General features: G+C 34.5%; 1 protein-coding gene across 1 annotated transcript; it reads left to right on the top strand.

Annotated features, from left to right (window-relative positions):
• The first annotated feature begins 2,048 nt into the window (after window positions 1-2,048).
• On the top strand, window positions 2,049-10,398 carry LOC137394661 (uncharacterized). The gene is made up of 8 exons (XM_068081420.1): window positions 2,049-2,240; window positions 3,610-3,678; window positions 5,423-5,535; window positions 6,053-6,131; window positions 6,815-6,951; window positions 7,598-7,755; window positions 9,365-9,508; window positions 9,963-10,398. Exons 1-8 carry the CDS (start codon window positions 2,138-2,140, stop codon window positions 10,117-10,119), a joined length of 960 nt encoding a protein of 319 aa, XP_067937521.1. The 5' UTR covers window positions 2,049-2,137; the 3' UTR covers window positions 10,120-10,398.
• Window positions 10,399-16,653: the final 6,255 nt, after the last annotated feature.

Genomic DNA, 16,653 nt, shown 5'->3' with positions numbered 1-16,653 from the left:
GATGATGCATTTCATTTATTATTTGACCACTATGGAAACCAGACTAAAGAATTAATAAAATTGAGGATAGTTACTGTTGAACACAGTTTGCAACAGCCGGCAAGGGCTAATATAGCAGAGTGATATCCTAGCTATATAGAGCCTAGTACCAGGCAAACCAAGTAAACAGTGAGTCCTTTGAATGGTGATCATGCTACGTGTAAGGGCTATGTCTGGTATCAAATCAGTGTATTTGAATGGAAGTTAACACAAGTAGTTAGTACTAGTAGAGTAGCTGCAGTTCAGACAGTGAGATATTATGTGAATATCTAATGTGTAGTTACTAATTACTGCCAGGTCCAATCTCTCTATGATTAGCCAGGAATATACAAAAGATGGTGTGCATGGAAATCCAGTAGACTCATATATGAACAACAGTGGTTCAGTTGATTTGGTGCCGTGCTAGCCGTGAAGCCGCGCTACTGAGTTGATGTTCTCTTACTCTAACTCTCAAGAAACTTTCAGCATGTGGTGGTATGGGCGCACAGGAGACCATTGTGTAACAGCGGAGGCTGCTAAACTGTCATTGGCCTGTTGGCAGGTGTTGGCAGGTGTTGGCAGGTGTTGGCAGGTGTTGGCAGTAGAGACTGTCATCTTTCCGTGAGGTTAGCGGTAGCTAACCTCACGGAAAGATGACAGATGAGAGTCAGTGGCAAAGGGGAGGTTGGTGTATCATTGTTGCAGATTAGTGCTGCCTAATAATTTCTTTGTTGTTTTATTGACAGTATAAAAACACAATCCTAGTGCTGCAAGATATCTTGCAACAAGGTTTTATAAAAATTGTCGTAATCCTATTGGAAGCTCCCTGTATAGAAAATTCAAACTAAGCTACATTTTTCTAAATGAGTTCAACAGTGCAGGAAGATGAATACCACCAAGCATTCACATATGAATATCTTCTCTACACGAGATTCCAGTAAAAGTTATGCAATTCATTGATTCTCGTATTTCTTGGCAACAGAATGATTATCATTGAGCAATAGCATGCAAAACAACAAACAAAAAGAATCAGATACACAGCATAGTTTATTGCCTCCTTAGTCAAAGAGCTTAAGCATAGCAAACCATGAGAATGGCTATGTATTAACATTGCATGATATTGTTGCGGAGGACCCTTCTAATCTTTCAAGCCCTTATTATATGAAAAACTAGCTAAAAGAGACTCTCAGCACAGAAGTTCTGTAACTCGGTTGATGTAGAGATGTAGAAATACATCAGGCCTTGAATAAAGTCTTGCTTTAGTCACCAATCTACTCCTGCGTATGATTTGATGGCATATGAAGGAAGCTGTGATCAGATCAGCTGTAATTAGTTCATCATACTCATGAAACATTTCTAAAATTTCCCAAGATTTGACTCTGAACCAAATTCTTGTTGCCACTTACTAGTTGTAGGCGATGAGAAACAGCTACAGAGCTTCTCAAGATATCAAACATGTTCATATTGGCTTCTCATCCTTTTGTATCAGTAAAACATTCTTTTTTCAGGTGTTTATGACCTTATGACCTTAGCTTTTTAAATAAACTGGTGCAAACTAATTACCTAAATTTGTTAAATATTTTTGCAAGTCGTCTTATCCTACATATAATAGAGAATTTACTGTTTCTACCGGTATTTCATAACTTGCCTTGAATCAGCTAGCTGTGCCAAGAGACATTCTCAACATGCCCCATATTTAGACTCCAACTCGGACACATCCTCCTTCCGGATTGTTCTACCTCTACGCGCACCTCGCTACCATTGACTAATCATACAGATGTCCTTCTACCATCCAATTGATTGACGTCACAACAAGCGTGACTAACTGCACTTACAGAATCATATAAAAGCTACATTGTCCCATTAAATATCCATTCTGCCAAATTGTGTTGGAACGGTTGTTTGAAGTACTATTAACTCAACAATTCAATCATAATTCTCTTTCTAACGCATGCAAAACTAGCGATTTCCTGTATAAATAAAAATAGGTCTAATAATCTATTAACCACATCAATCTAAGAGGATTATAGAAAGATTAAGTTTTCTATAGACAACGAGACTCGCACTTCAACTGCGTCGTCAGGAGAGTGCAGACGTTATACTCTGTAGCTGCTGAAACATGGCTTCTTTCACGATCTGGTTCTGTCTCATTTCTCTCAGTCAACTCATCTCCGCTAAAAGACCACCGTTTGTCGTACTCGACAGCGAGTTCAATGAACTGGGTAAGTATGGCACTGACTCCATTGGGTCAAGGGTACTTCAGTAAGAAGAGTCTCGTGCATTTTGATGTTATAAAACTTTAATGTTTTAAAGAATTTAAACAAAAGAGAAACAAAGTTCAAATTTTTTGCATGCCTTAGCGCTTCTTCTCTAAATGTTTATTTGATACTTTGTCTAAAAACTTCACGCAAACAATTTTAGTGTGAAGATTCCAATGGCATCCATAATAATGCTTTTAATGTGAGTGATCAAACCCTATACCTGTATGTGGATTAGAGTTGATGTGCATGTTGGCTTACTGTATTATTAGCTTTTGTTTCATTTTACATTTTCTGTAGATAGAAAAACAATAACTTAACTAGTCCTACATACAGTAGGTTGGTTTCATTAACATAAATTCAGCCCATGTGATAGCTAAGTTAGTTTTATTTTATAGCTTTGTTAGAAAACAATAAAACTAACTATTCATTAAAAAATTAAAAATATTTTTAATATAAATAGTTTATTATGTATTATAAATGGTGTATATAAATAATATATAATGAGTATCTATATATATTTCTCAAAGTTTGTATGTGTGTTTGTCCAGCTATTAAAATCTTGGAATTAAAAGTCCCTATCGCAGAAGATTTGCTCCTGGACCCTCCCGATGGCCAGTCCAACTGCCTTACCGTCATCCTTACAGCCACATGAGCTTGATGTATTTTTAGGCAATATAGGTATATCGCTATATGGGAGCAAAAACATTACCGCTCGTTGCGACGCAGTGATGGCGTAACGTCATGGAGAGCGGTAGCCCAATTTTATGCGTGCTCAATCGTGAGAGCAAGTAGTTAGCTCTTATTACTAAGCTTACTCAAATTATCCATTGGCAATGTGCCAGACTGATAGCAAGTGGCAGACAACTACATTATCTCTCATCGTTTGTAAGCTAATTTTTAATACCCGGGCAACGCCGGACATCTAGCTAGTTCTTACATAAACACGAGTAAGAGATGTCAAGTTGAAACCGCAGCTATGGTTCGGTACTATGAAAGTCATCGTGTGGCAGCAAGTTACTTTTTAACAGACCACTGAAACAGATGTTAAGTTGAAATTTGGTTGATGAGTGCTATCAGTTTAATTCAAAACAGTTTCCTTAATATCTAGGTCAAGTTTATTTTTGTTTTTCTGAAATGTAACAGCAAATTCATAACGCTACAACTATTTTCTCCCGCATACAATGTTGACATTATTTAAAAAGATTTAATGTTTTTTTAGAGTTTGATGTCATTAAATATATCTGTGTATTGTCTTAAATGGCACATTTAAATTTGGGGGTTGATCAGCCATCATTGGAATTTGAGAATGACTTTTTCATATTTTTTGCAGAGGATCTGAGAGTGTTTCTGGGAGACAGCTTCAGAACAGATGCAGTTGGAACAATGACAGCCAGAGTTGGTAAGTCGCTATATATTACACCCATACCATTTGGTGTAAGCCGATTTAGTAGGTAGGAATATTACCTAAGGAACACAAGCAGTTTCAAGAGAAACAATTAGCATGGTGTATCGCTGTGTTTTGTAACTGACACATTACTGTTTATCAACAACCTGCTAAGTATGTCAGTCACAGTTATATCTGCTTGTGAATTGAAACTTTGCCAATTTTTGAGCATTATAAAAACATGGCAATGAGTCTACCTATATCAGAAACTATATTTTCTATCAGTTGACTATTTATTATAGATTCTAGTACTCGGTGCGCCATGAGAGATCATCATGCGTAATAACTATGAACACAATTATTCCTTGATGTGGTTGAGAGGTGCACATTGTGGTGTGCTTGACTGGGAAGCCAAATATCGAGGCTCGATTCTTGTGCGATGTAATATTTTTTGCTAACACTTTTTGTATGGTTTTGGACAGACAGACGGACACGGCTCTTAGATAAGATTTGAAGTGGCTGTTAATGCAATTAGTAGTAATTGTAAAAAAACTTTTAACATAACTGAAGGTGTAAAATAATTATTAACATAGCTTTATGTAACACTCAACTATTAACATTGCTGTATATTTAAAAATCTGTTAACATAGCTGTTAACATGGAACAGCTACCAACATGGCTAAATTCATAAGAGCCTGTGCTCCAATGTACAACCCTTGTTTACTATGAGCAACCCTGTTAGATTTTCAACTACGTGATAGTTTCTGCTAAGAAAGGTGTACAAACTCTTTCAGGTCATTTCTTGCGTGAAAAAGTTAAAAATTTTCTATTACAAATAGAATGAGAGTTGTGGGTTATGAAGTTACTGTCTCCATTATTTAGCAGATCCCAATCTTCTATCTGTATCACACGCACGCACGCACACACACATTAACCAGGCTAACAAACTCTCTGAGCATATATAGCATATTGTTCTCTACAGGACAAGTGACAGTGTCTAGTTGAATGGAACAATTAAGTTCCTGTCTCTACTCGACCAAACTCACTTTTTCCTTGTGAGCATGCCAAACGTCTCAGTTCTACGTCAACTGCAGCTAATCTCTTCGCTAATCCATCGTTAATCACCTATAATTCATCACTGATTCATTCTAAGCTATTTGTTACATTCCTAATATTTTGCGTTCTTCCTACAAAAAATGTTAATAAATGCAAGTTTGCTTTAAGAGAGACATCTCTCTGACAGCATTCTATACTCTATAGACTGATGGTAGGGTTTGTAGTTACTTTCAAATTAGTTATTACCAGCTGTAAACTCAGGCAATGCCGGAGTTTTATTTCATTGTCAATCAAATAGCAACAGATGTTGAGAGGTTTATTCTCAGGAATCAGATGGTGTTTTGAGACCAAATATTTTTAGTGACCTGGCAGAAGACGCAAAGCATATGCGTGTAAAATTTGATTAAAATTGGCCAACACATTGTTGAAAACACACACACACGCACGCACGCACACACACACACTCATGCGCACACATTCGCGAATACATGTGAACACACGTGAACTCACGCACACAATGAAGTTGATGAGGTTGCAGGTTCAAAATTACTTCTGTTGCTGGTGCTCTGTTGGTGGTAGTTTCTGCTGTGTTCAAAGATAGCTTCTAATAGCAGAAAATTGCAATATTTCTAAAATTTAATAGAGTTATAAATTAGTAAAGTACATTAAAATGAGCTTTAGCAAAACATCTCTATGGTTACAGAAGAAAACTCGAGCCCGCTCTCAGGAACTTGTGAAAGCAATGAGCCAATCGCAGTAGAAGGAAGTATGAACTGTTTGTTGGCTTTCTGGAGATTTTCAAACACAAGTCCAGCAGTGAGTAACTACCTCTAGGTCTATAAAATTAATCGTGTATCCATTATATGGAGCTAAGGCTATGGATTTATGTTATGTTCTACATATGTTATAAGGGTAACATGTATTTGAATTACTAAGCTAAAATTTGGTTGTTCTTAATAAAACAATAAAACAATACATAGTTATTGAAATCAGAAATTTAGGCAAGTTTAAGCTGTCTATTGTTAGAAAGAGAATAACTCCCTGTATCATTATACACATTCACTCTTTTCCACTAGTCTCGGCAGCAATGTTTCTATTTTACTTATCATCAAACATGGCTACACAGCATGTTATAATAATATGATGAAAATATTATAAAAATTTGCAATAAGGCAAAGCTGTGAGCTATTCTAAACCCAGAGTTTAGTAAGTATATGATACAAAATAAATGTATTCCTTAAAAATGAAACAACCTATTAACACAAACATGACTATAATACTTTAAATATCACACTCTATGTAAAGTACTACTCCATTCTGCTATCACCTGCAGGGTCTGTCATATGACGATTGGTTGAGAGCGGATAGACCAGAATGTGACTACACTATTGGAAACGCTGAGTGTCTAACAGGTAAATATGCAGTTATGAAACATGAATAGACGACTCCAAGCTATTACAAAATAAATTCTCATTTTGTTTCTCATACCATCCAAATTTGAAAAAAGAATGATTCTTGGCAATTTTTGTTAGTTTTTTGTTTTGTTAAATGATTCTAATCTAAAATATGTTCAAATTTAAAGTGAAAAGAGTGTTTAAAATGTTTCAGCCGTTTGCTACATTTTTAGCTTTGTTCTATAAGCTTCATGTCTGATCAGCCTAATGATCACATGAATAGCCTAATGGTCACATGATCAGCCTAATGGTCACATGATCAGCCTAATGGTCACATGATCAGCCTAATGGTCACATGATCAGCCTAATGATCACATGAATAGCTTAAATTCTCTCTTGCTTTTCTTGCCTGCTGACACTTTGCATTGATTATTAAACTATTAAAGAATACAACATTATTTACTATTGTTTTACTAAAAACTTTTGAAAAACTAAAATTTTGTTTCACCACAGAGACATAATAATGGGTTGAATAACATTAAAAATAATATATATTAATATTAATACTATAATAAAATATTATTTAGTATAATAATATTAATATACAATAGTATATATGCATTATTATATATGCATAAAATACAAAAGGAAATGTCTGTACCAGTAGCTGCCATGTACTAAATAATTGTTGGTAATTGAAGGAGGGGCCCTAGCAGATCAGCTGATACGCAGGAATCCAACCGCTGCTGTCGACAGCAATGAGAATACAGTCTGGGCACACTCCATTATTCCTGGAGTAGATACAACTATTAAGATCTCTCTGCACGGTCAATACCAGGTAGATATATAATGCCCGTGTACCCGCTACAACTCCTGTAATACTGTAATACATCGTTTTAAACATGTTTTAATATTAGCTATGAGTTAAATCAAGGCTATCTTATAGTTTGACTATTTTAATTGTGAGATAGATAAACTAAATGGCTTCTACCTTAACTATGTTGGATAATAGTTGAGTTTTTAAAAAATTTTAAAATCTGACACTATGCCCACTACTAGTTTCGATAAGTAATATTTCTTATTCCACTTATTATTATTATCATTATTATTATTTACATAACTTCTTAAAGTTTATTTAAAGCCCTAAAATCACATGTAGCTGTAAACATCTAGGTCTGTGAACATCTAAGTCTTTGCATTCTATTGTATGTATAACTTGTTATTGGCTTTTATTACCTTTTTATTTAACTTTTTGTAATCATCAACAAAAGGCTGTTTTTTGTTACGCGCCTAAATAAAGAAAACAAATACAACAATTTTTCTAATCTATTGAAATCTATTGAAGATAAGGTTCTAAGGCTATTGCTATAGTCATTCAGTACTTGCCACCTGCTATACGCCGCCAAGCAGTTTAAGCTAGGATGTTTATATGCAAGAAAACTGCTTCATCAACAGTTTTGAGAGTTTGAAATTTTATCATTTAGGTTGTTGCACTTTCACTGGACGTAGAGAGTGTTCCACTTGATTTCACCATTGGTTTAATCAGCCAACGGGGACCAGTGAGAAATCTTGTTAGACTGCAAAACACACCATGTGATGTTACAGCTGATCCTATTTGCCAAGAGTTTGTGACCATGGACAGGTGAGAAAGAGTATTGATTTTTAATTCAGATACAACATTCATAGAATAGTATAGAAATTTTACTATGATTATTAATAGAATTATTATATATTAAAAATATTCTATTAATATTCATAGAACATTATAGACTATTATTAATATTATAATATTATAAAATTAATCTTATAATATTAGTAATATAATATATTATATTCGTAATAATATAATATTATATCATAGCATTATAATATTATATTTTATATAATATAATATTTTGTATAATATAAATATATAATATAATATTATATTATAATGTTATATTATATAATAATATAATATATAAATAATATAAATATAATATTATATATTCATATTTATTATATAATATAATATATAAATATATTATATATAATATAATATATACTATATATAATATATTATATATTATAGTATTATATTATATTACATTTACTTTTCGTACTCAAAAGCGAAATAATCTTTTTTTTGGTTTTATTGATATCTGATGTGTTTTAATTACAGAAAGATAGTAGGCTTCAAAGATATGATTTCTGTTATGCAAAAAAATAACTGCAAAATGCTATTGTCACTCACAACAGTCACTGCTGTGGTTTCCTGGTTTTTAGCAATAAAATAATGTTCAGCTTCCACAGTTACTGAAAGTTGCCTGTTGTGATAACAGTTCAACTCTGTGAGTTAGCTTTCCTTAAAAAATGTTATGAGAAGTAATTTCAAACAATAGATACTGTTATTGTCAAGGCTGGAATGCAATGAAGTTTTTGAGAAATTAGCATGTTCTCCCGTTACCATAATAAAAGCCGCATCATCGGTCCATCTGTTTGTCCATCTGTCTGTACGTCTGTCCGTCTGTACATCTGTACGTCTGTCCGTCTGTCCGTCTGTCCGTCTGTCCAAAGCCATGTCTGGATGTCTGGCTAACAGATTGCATCGCATAGGGTTTTAAACTAAAGCTAAGCAGCCAGGCATGTCACCATCTGCCCCATTTTATCAGCATGCTGTGTAAATGGAATAAGCCGGCATTGCATGTGTATTAAAAATCAGCTCATAAACAATGAGAGGTAAGGTAGTTGCCTGCCGCTTGCTATTATCCTGGCACATTACCAATGGCTAATTTGTATAAGCTTACTAATAATAGCTAACTATACTTGCTCTCTCGATTGAGCACCCTGCTCTTCCTGATGATTTGCCGTAACGGGGAGCAGTAGCGTATTTGCACCCATATAATGACATATATCGCCTAACGAATTTATCAAGCTCATCGGGCTTAATTGATAATGGATTGGACTGGTGAACGGAAAGGTCTGAGATCAAATCTTGTGCAATACGGAGTCGTCACTCTAAGATTTTAATACCTATAGCTGGACAAACCGAAACACACACACAAACTTTGAGAAATATATGTATAGATCATGCAGTTAACTATTACACATGATGATCTCCCATGACCCACTAAACTGCCAGGGTACATGTAGTTATGAAAACAACCCCGGAATGTTTTTAATAAGCCAGCAGAATTCAAGTATGTCGGTTTGGTTTTAAAACTTTTTACAAAATTATAATGCTAGCCTCAACTATAAATTCCATTTTACAGGAAAGTATTAACTGTTTCTTGGGGACTTGAAGCTTCACCGGAGTTTGAGGCGGATGAGCTCGCCATCACATTCCATGGAGTAACAGGAGCTGGGGCCTACATGACCAACTACTATTTGATACGAGAAATCAAGCTTCTGGCCCAGTGAGTTCTCAGCTAACCAAACAATACCAATAAACTTGGGGAATTATTTGTGATAATCTCAGTCTATTTGCATTTGTAACCAGAAATTAAAACTGGAGTTTTTATCTATTAAAATGGAATTAAAAAATTTCTTGGTACTGTTATCTACTACTTTTATTGTTAAAAGAAGAGCCATAACAACAAAATATCTTCTATGCAGCCAACTACAATTGGCATAACAGTAGGCATCAAATATTGTTTTGTTAAGTACTAAGGCTATCCTTTGATTCTAATAATGGGTTGGACACATTTCTAAACACCCGAAATAATACTGAACATTAAAATATTTCTAAAGTAAAGGGGAAGTTAAATTTCCTTATTTTTACTGTTGCACAACATGCTGAAAGAATCTGGTCTCGTAACTGTTGGGTTCAGTAGCCAATCAAACGTTTTATCCCATATTTCACTGTTGTAGACCAGTGAATGTTATGACAACTCCAGCGATGGATCCAATTCAGCCAAGCGCAGGGTTTACTTCTACTCAGCCACCCTATTGGGGGAAAGGCAAATCCTTGAGACAAATTCTGGAAGAATTTGGGCCTATGTTTGAGAGTCCTGCAGCGCACACCTAGAGCCTTTATAAAAGTCACAGTAACTTTTTTGCATAAATATTTAGCAACCTCTGAATTATATATTTTTTGCAACTGCGTGATTTTTGTTTTCAGTATTCATTAACTGTACAGGAAGATATTGTCATGTGTTATATAAAACTGTAAATCTATATTTGTAATAACTTATAAATACTCACCTTTCCCTGAGTTATTCATACTATTTTTACAAAAAAACTTGCAAAATGAAATACGACTGTTTATTGCATGCATACAAACAGAAAATATAAGCTCATATATTTCTTTGGAGGGTGCATTATATTAGCTTATTTCCCTTGAAGTCTGAAAAGCCCCTTATCAGCTCCTTCTTGGCCAATCTGCCACTTATAAACTCTCAAGACAGCTAACGCAGTGCATTTTTTAAAGACCTTAAGCTCATTATAATTTAATCCTAGATAAAAGGGGTCTAACCAAAAATGTGGTATTGCATCACAATGGCTAATCCACAATTATACTATTTTTTACAAATGTACTTTGCCCCCTTTGTTTCTCTGATGAATCTAACCACTAAGTAGAAATTATGTTATTAATCTGTGACGTATTTACTGACCTAAGAGATGTAGAGAAGCAAGTTGGAGGTAGTTTTAGTTAATTTTGTAATATTCTTACAAAATATAAGTTTGTCGTGTTCACAAAGCCTTGTACATTAATTACGTAAATTACCGACCATACAGCTGCATAAATGACTAAAAGAGTACAACTCTAGATGAATTCTTGGTTTAGCAAAGCCTAGTTTTTCAAGTTTGTCAGTGCTTATACTAGCAAAAACAGCTTTGTAGCTTTTGTAATCCTTTTTATACAGTAATGATTCTAGAAAGGCTTGATGTAGGTCATACCAATGATATACAGCCCAAATGTATATTGGGGCTGTATATCATTGGTCATACGAATGGTTACAAACTGCCATTTTTAGAACAAAGAGTTGTCCGCTCTTTTCTGCAACCATCAAATGAAAGAGAAGAAATTTTGATTTCAGTTTGTAATCTTGATTCAAATATAAGGAGCTAATAAATATATTTGTACATTAAACCGATACTTAAATTTAAGTGATTATGCTGCCAATGTCTCTACTATCTAAAGTGGTATTCCAAATACATATTTCTATTTAAAATCTTATTTGATTAAATCAAACCACCTGTTTGTGTCAAATGGTATATAACAAATCACTTGCCTGATGCGCACAAATCAATTTTCAAATTAACCAATAATGATTTAAAATAATTATAATTATTGGGCACATAAATACCTAAGAAGCAAAATAGATGTTCAACAAGACGGTGTAGGTTATCACAAGTCTCCTTTTGCCTTCCTATCAGTTGATTGCACAATGTTATGTATTGTATATGTATAAAATACAATATAATAATACGTAAAATATAATATATTAATAAATATATAATATATATGTATAATATAATATATAATATAATATTATTGTATATGATATATAGTAATTGTATATAATATGCATATATACAATACAATATAATATAAGGTGTATACTTAAATAAAAGTAATAGTACTAAATGACCAATAAAGCATTTCTTTTCTGCATTGTACCCATTTATGTGTTGGATATATTTCATGTATTTGGATGGGATAACAACAGTAGCAAAACATAAAATAATAAAAATAAACCAAAATATTGCCATTGGCAATGAGAAAATATTTCAAACTTTCATTTCATTAATCACCTAAAAGGATTTTTCAAAAATTTAATCCAGATAAAAAACTTCACTTTAGATGCATTGTGAATCCGCTGTTACTAAAAACATTTTTTATTGGAGCAGACATGGAGATAGAGAATACGCTGAGAGCAAGCTTAGCTAGCATATGCACTATTTTGTTTTGACCTCATGAAAAACTATAAAAACCAACTATAGTAACCCTAAAACCATTATACTGCTATAATGATTTTAGAGTTACTATACCTAAAACAGTAAACTACATGTATGTTTATATGCTGTTGTCTAAGAAATTCTTTGGAGTTAAGTGCCTCAACCTATCAATATATATATCATTTGAAAGGGAAAATTCTGAAGAACAAGATGATGCCAAATATTCAAAAATATTCTCAGATTTTTATCGCTGGGGGTGGATCTACCGAAAGGCAGACTTATTGCAGGCTATGAATGTTGTTAGTGAAAATTGATAAAATAGGATACAAACAAACTCTTTTATACAAATTGGTGGCCCTGAAAAGGGCTGTTGGGTTATTGTTAGTCTTCAGAAGGACTGGTAAGGTGTCTTGAGCTGAGCATTAGTATTTTATTGGCCAGCCCTTGTTCTTGATCACCATCTGACACCGTCGAGGCATGCTGTTTACCAACTTTCTGAGCTCTTCAGGAGTGATGATGTGATGCCAAGCATGAATAATCTTCTCTATGAGCTCCCGTTTTGTCTTCGGTTTATCTTTGCTGACTATCACACCAATACGCTGCCAAAGATTTTCAATGGGATTCAGGTCAGGGCTTTGTGCTGGCCAGTCTATTACCCTCACATTACTTCTGGTCATCCACTCCTTGACTCTCTTGGCACGGTGGCGGGGTGCATTGTCATCCTGGTAGTACCAGGGTTGGCCGTTGCTGGTGAACAGGCTCCGAGCACTTGGAAGCATGACATCTTCCATGGTCTTGATGTATTTGTCTCCATTCATCATGCCTTCACAAATGGAGAGTCTTCCTACACCAAAAGCTGTCATGCAACCCCATACCATGACTCCAGTAGGGTGCTTGATGGTTGGTAGCGTACAAGCCGGGCTGTACTCCTCTCCAGGTCGTCTCCTCACATAACAATTTCCAGAGTGGTTTTGGATGGTAAATGTTGACTCATCACTGAAAAAGACCCTTTGCCATTGGGCTGTTGTCCAGAACCGTTTATCTTTAGCCCACTCTAGACGCTTTCGCTGTTTCTCAGAAACTAAGGGCTTGCGCCTTGCCTTGCAGCCTTTCAAACCATTTGCAAGCAGTCTTCCTCGCACTGTACTGGGGTGAATCTCAATATTTCTGTTGTCCTTGATCTCCTTACAAAGTTGAGTACTGTTCAGATGTCTGTCAGCGAGGGATCTTCGTACCAGGTACCGATCTTCACGGATAGTCGTCTTCTTGGGTCGTCCAGCTGAGTAGGTGGGTTTAAGACTGCCATTGGAGGTCCAAGTCTTGATTGCTGTGGAGACTGCCTTCTGAAAACAACCACATCTTCTGCTGATCAGATTGAAATATAATATCTGGCATGGCATCATAATTGGCGGGAAAATAGAAAGCAAATGGAAGATCCATTCGATATAGAGTGAACAAAACAATGTGATTCCAAGTTTATGCACACCACTGTATTATTAGCATCAGTATTATACTAGTATAATAATAATAATAATAATAATAATAATAATAATAATTTACTGCTTATTACTATACAGCAATTACATATATTCTGAGACTGCTTCCCTTATCATGATAATAATTATTATTATTATTGTAAAAGTTTTTCTTCACAGTCGTGTGGTGGTAGGTAACTGGTTTTAGTCCGTGTTGAGTTCGGACCTTAACAAAAGGCCAAAGGATCCAACATGCAATTGCTGCCATGTATGTGTGTATAACCTATTATTGGCATCAGTAATCGTCAACAAAAGGATGCTCCTCGTTACCTGCCAAAAGAAACAAAAAAATGAAAAGATAGAAATCATCTGTGCAGCTGAAGGCGCAGCTGGAAAAATGGAAAAGAACGTTTACAATTACAAAAGAAAGCTTACAAGGGAAAATGAAAAGCATGTTAACTCGCTTTTCCATTTTCCTTTTACCCTCTCAAACACATCTTGAATGCTGATTTCCTCGACCTGATCACAGCCTAGAAACTTGTAGTTCTGGTTCAGAAGAAGATAGAATGCTTTTATTCCATCTTATATTACCGGCAGACCTTTCTCTTTTTTCCTCTTGCCTTTTATGTAAACAATCTCTAGAGCCTCCTTCATACCATACCTAGGTGTCCAGATCGGGTCTGACAAAAGTCTCAATCTCAGCCTTCTGTTTCTTAGTTACTTGCAAGGTCACTTTCAGGTCAACAATACAAAAGTTTTTGTAGATGACCGATAAACTACTCATTAAGATATTGTATGAGGAAATGGCTGCTAATAATCTGATTAATTTATCAAATTTAGCTTTACAATTATTGTAATAAATTTGCCAAGCACAGATTTCCTGTGGTCAGCCCAAAAGATTGCATCGAATGCTAATGGACTAGCAAACAAAACTCACTATTTAAACTATTCAATGAGTGTTGCAGGAGAAAGAATCAAAGCGAAGGAGAAAGAAGCCTAGTGAAACAAATTGACACACCTCTGAACAACGAAGAAGCAAAGAACTACAGAACAAAAAACCACTTTCTCTATCACGGTAAAGAACAGCAGTCCGGTAACATTAATTATCTACTGCACAGCTGGGTGCATATACACATACAATGTATAAATAATTTACAATTTAAGGTGAGCAGCTTTAATTGATGCAGCTAGTGATCTGTGACCAGTTCTAGGACTGATGTGAAAAGTTCAGATTTTTAAATTGTCACATCAATGTAGAACGTTCAATCACATTGAAGCAATCATCTATTCTGAACTTCAAAATGGCAGTAAATTCATAAGGTTTACGGACAATGTTATAATTTACTGGTACTGTAAATTGTTAATTTAGTCTATAGTTATTTCATTTGTTGAGAGCAGAGAAAAAATTAGTTATAAAACCAAGATTTAATGTTGATTCACATAGGTGAAATCATATGGAACTTGAAACTTATAGCGACAATTGATGAGCGGACAACTTCCAAAGGAATTGAACAAAGAAAAGTGCAGCGAATGGCCGTGACTACAAATCGATAATAAGCATAACACATAATAACAGGGCAAACTAGTTTGAATGGTTGAGTAATTATATTTCTAACAAGTCATGGTTGAGAGAGTCCTTTCAACATTCAGACCAAAACAAAGCACTAAAGAAATACATGCTAAAATATACTGCATCAGGTTGTTTGTCAAATCGTCATAAAGGTGGTTAGTTTATAGTAGAGCTGCACAATGATCGCGTTAATTAAACGATTAACGTGACCAATACAAATAAACGATTAACTGAGCTGGGCCAATTAATCTTCAATTAAAATGCAGCCGAGGTGATGATCTTGATGTGGTTCCTTTCCTTTGTACTGTTTAGTACCAGCAGTTGTAGCAGGTTACTACTATTTAATTTGCTAACAAATAAATATTATGACAAGCAACACTTTCTTACCAATAAATTACAAGTACAATTATTTTGCACTCAACTATGAAAACAGAGTGAGTCGCTAACATTAAACTTGTTTATACAATACAATGCACAAGCGCCGTGGCGATCTATGTAGCTGTAAGCAGCGATGTTGTTAGCTGTTTGAACATGTTTTTAGGTAGGCTAATAGTAACAAAAGTGATTTCAATATTATTTAATACGTATATTACAGTTTATTTTTGTTTATTTTTAAAAACTTTCTCAAGTAAATTATACATGTATTTTCATTTTTCAAAAAAATCATAATCATATTTCAGCTTCAGAATATTAGTAATATAAGATTGACCCTTTATTGGAACATGAAAGCAGAAAAATGTTTTCCACCCTAGGTAGCACATTTCTGTAAGTTGTTGGAAGCGAAAACAAGAAAGCGAAGTGCAGTATATGCCAGAAAGAATTTGCTTACCACCACAGCACATCATCATTAAGATATATTTTAACTAATTCTCATCCTACCGGCAGAAATCATCACCAGCTGTCGCAGACAATAACTAATACTACTGACTACTGGCACTCCTGTCCCCTGTGAGCGGCTACTCTCTAAAGCTGGCAATATTGTATGTAGGAAGAGGGCATCTCTTTATTCAGATAATGTGAATAAACTGTGCTGCCTCAACTCTTGGCTGACTTAATTATAGACTTTCATAGACAGTTTTCATACTCATAATAATTATTACATTGTAACTTATGTACATTGTACATAACATGTACTACTACTAACAATTGTCTAAAATATAATTAATTTATATGTAGCTGTATTATTTGTTTTTGAATATGCAGGTTTTTGCTAGATTAATTCTAAGATTAATCGAAGATTAACTGGTTCAGACCAGTTATTAATCGCGATCAATTTTGTAATCGTTGTGCAGCTCTAGTTTATAGTCACTCACCTACTTACTGTAGAGCACACGTAGGATTATACTTTAAAGTTGTCAACTTTACGTGTGTAGCAGCTCATTTTAGTTGATAAAAAAGTTGAGCTGCACTTATTTATATACCAGTAGCACTGCGTATTGTTACACTAGTGGTACTACGTCATGTGCTTGATTATACCAAATGCATTCATTACTTCATATTGTTGTTAGTAAATCGCAAGAGGTCAAATATACATAAAAATTTCAAAAAAATTTTTTTGATTGTTTGATATAGAAGCAATATAGAATGCTCATCTTTAGAAAAGTACATCACAATG

Source organism: Watersipora subatra, chromosome 4 (assembly GCF_963576615.1).
Source record: "Watersipora subatra chromosome 4, tzWatSuba1.1, whole genome shotgun sequence".
Taxonomy (NCBI): domain Eukaryota; kingdom Metazoa; phylum Bryozoa; class Gymnolaemata; order Cheilostomatida; family Watersiporidae; genus Watersipora; species Watersipora subatra.
The sequence above is the reverse complement of the archived record's forward strand: the minus strand, read 5'-3'. Positions and strand labels throughout refer to the sequence as shown.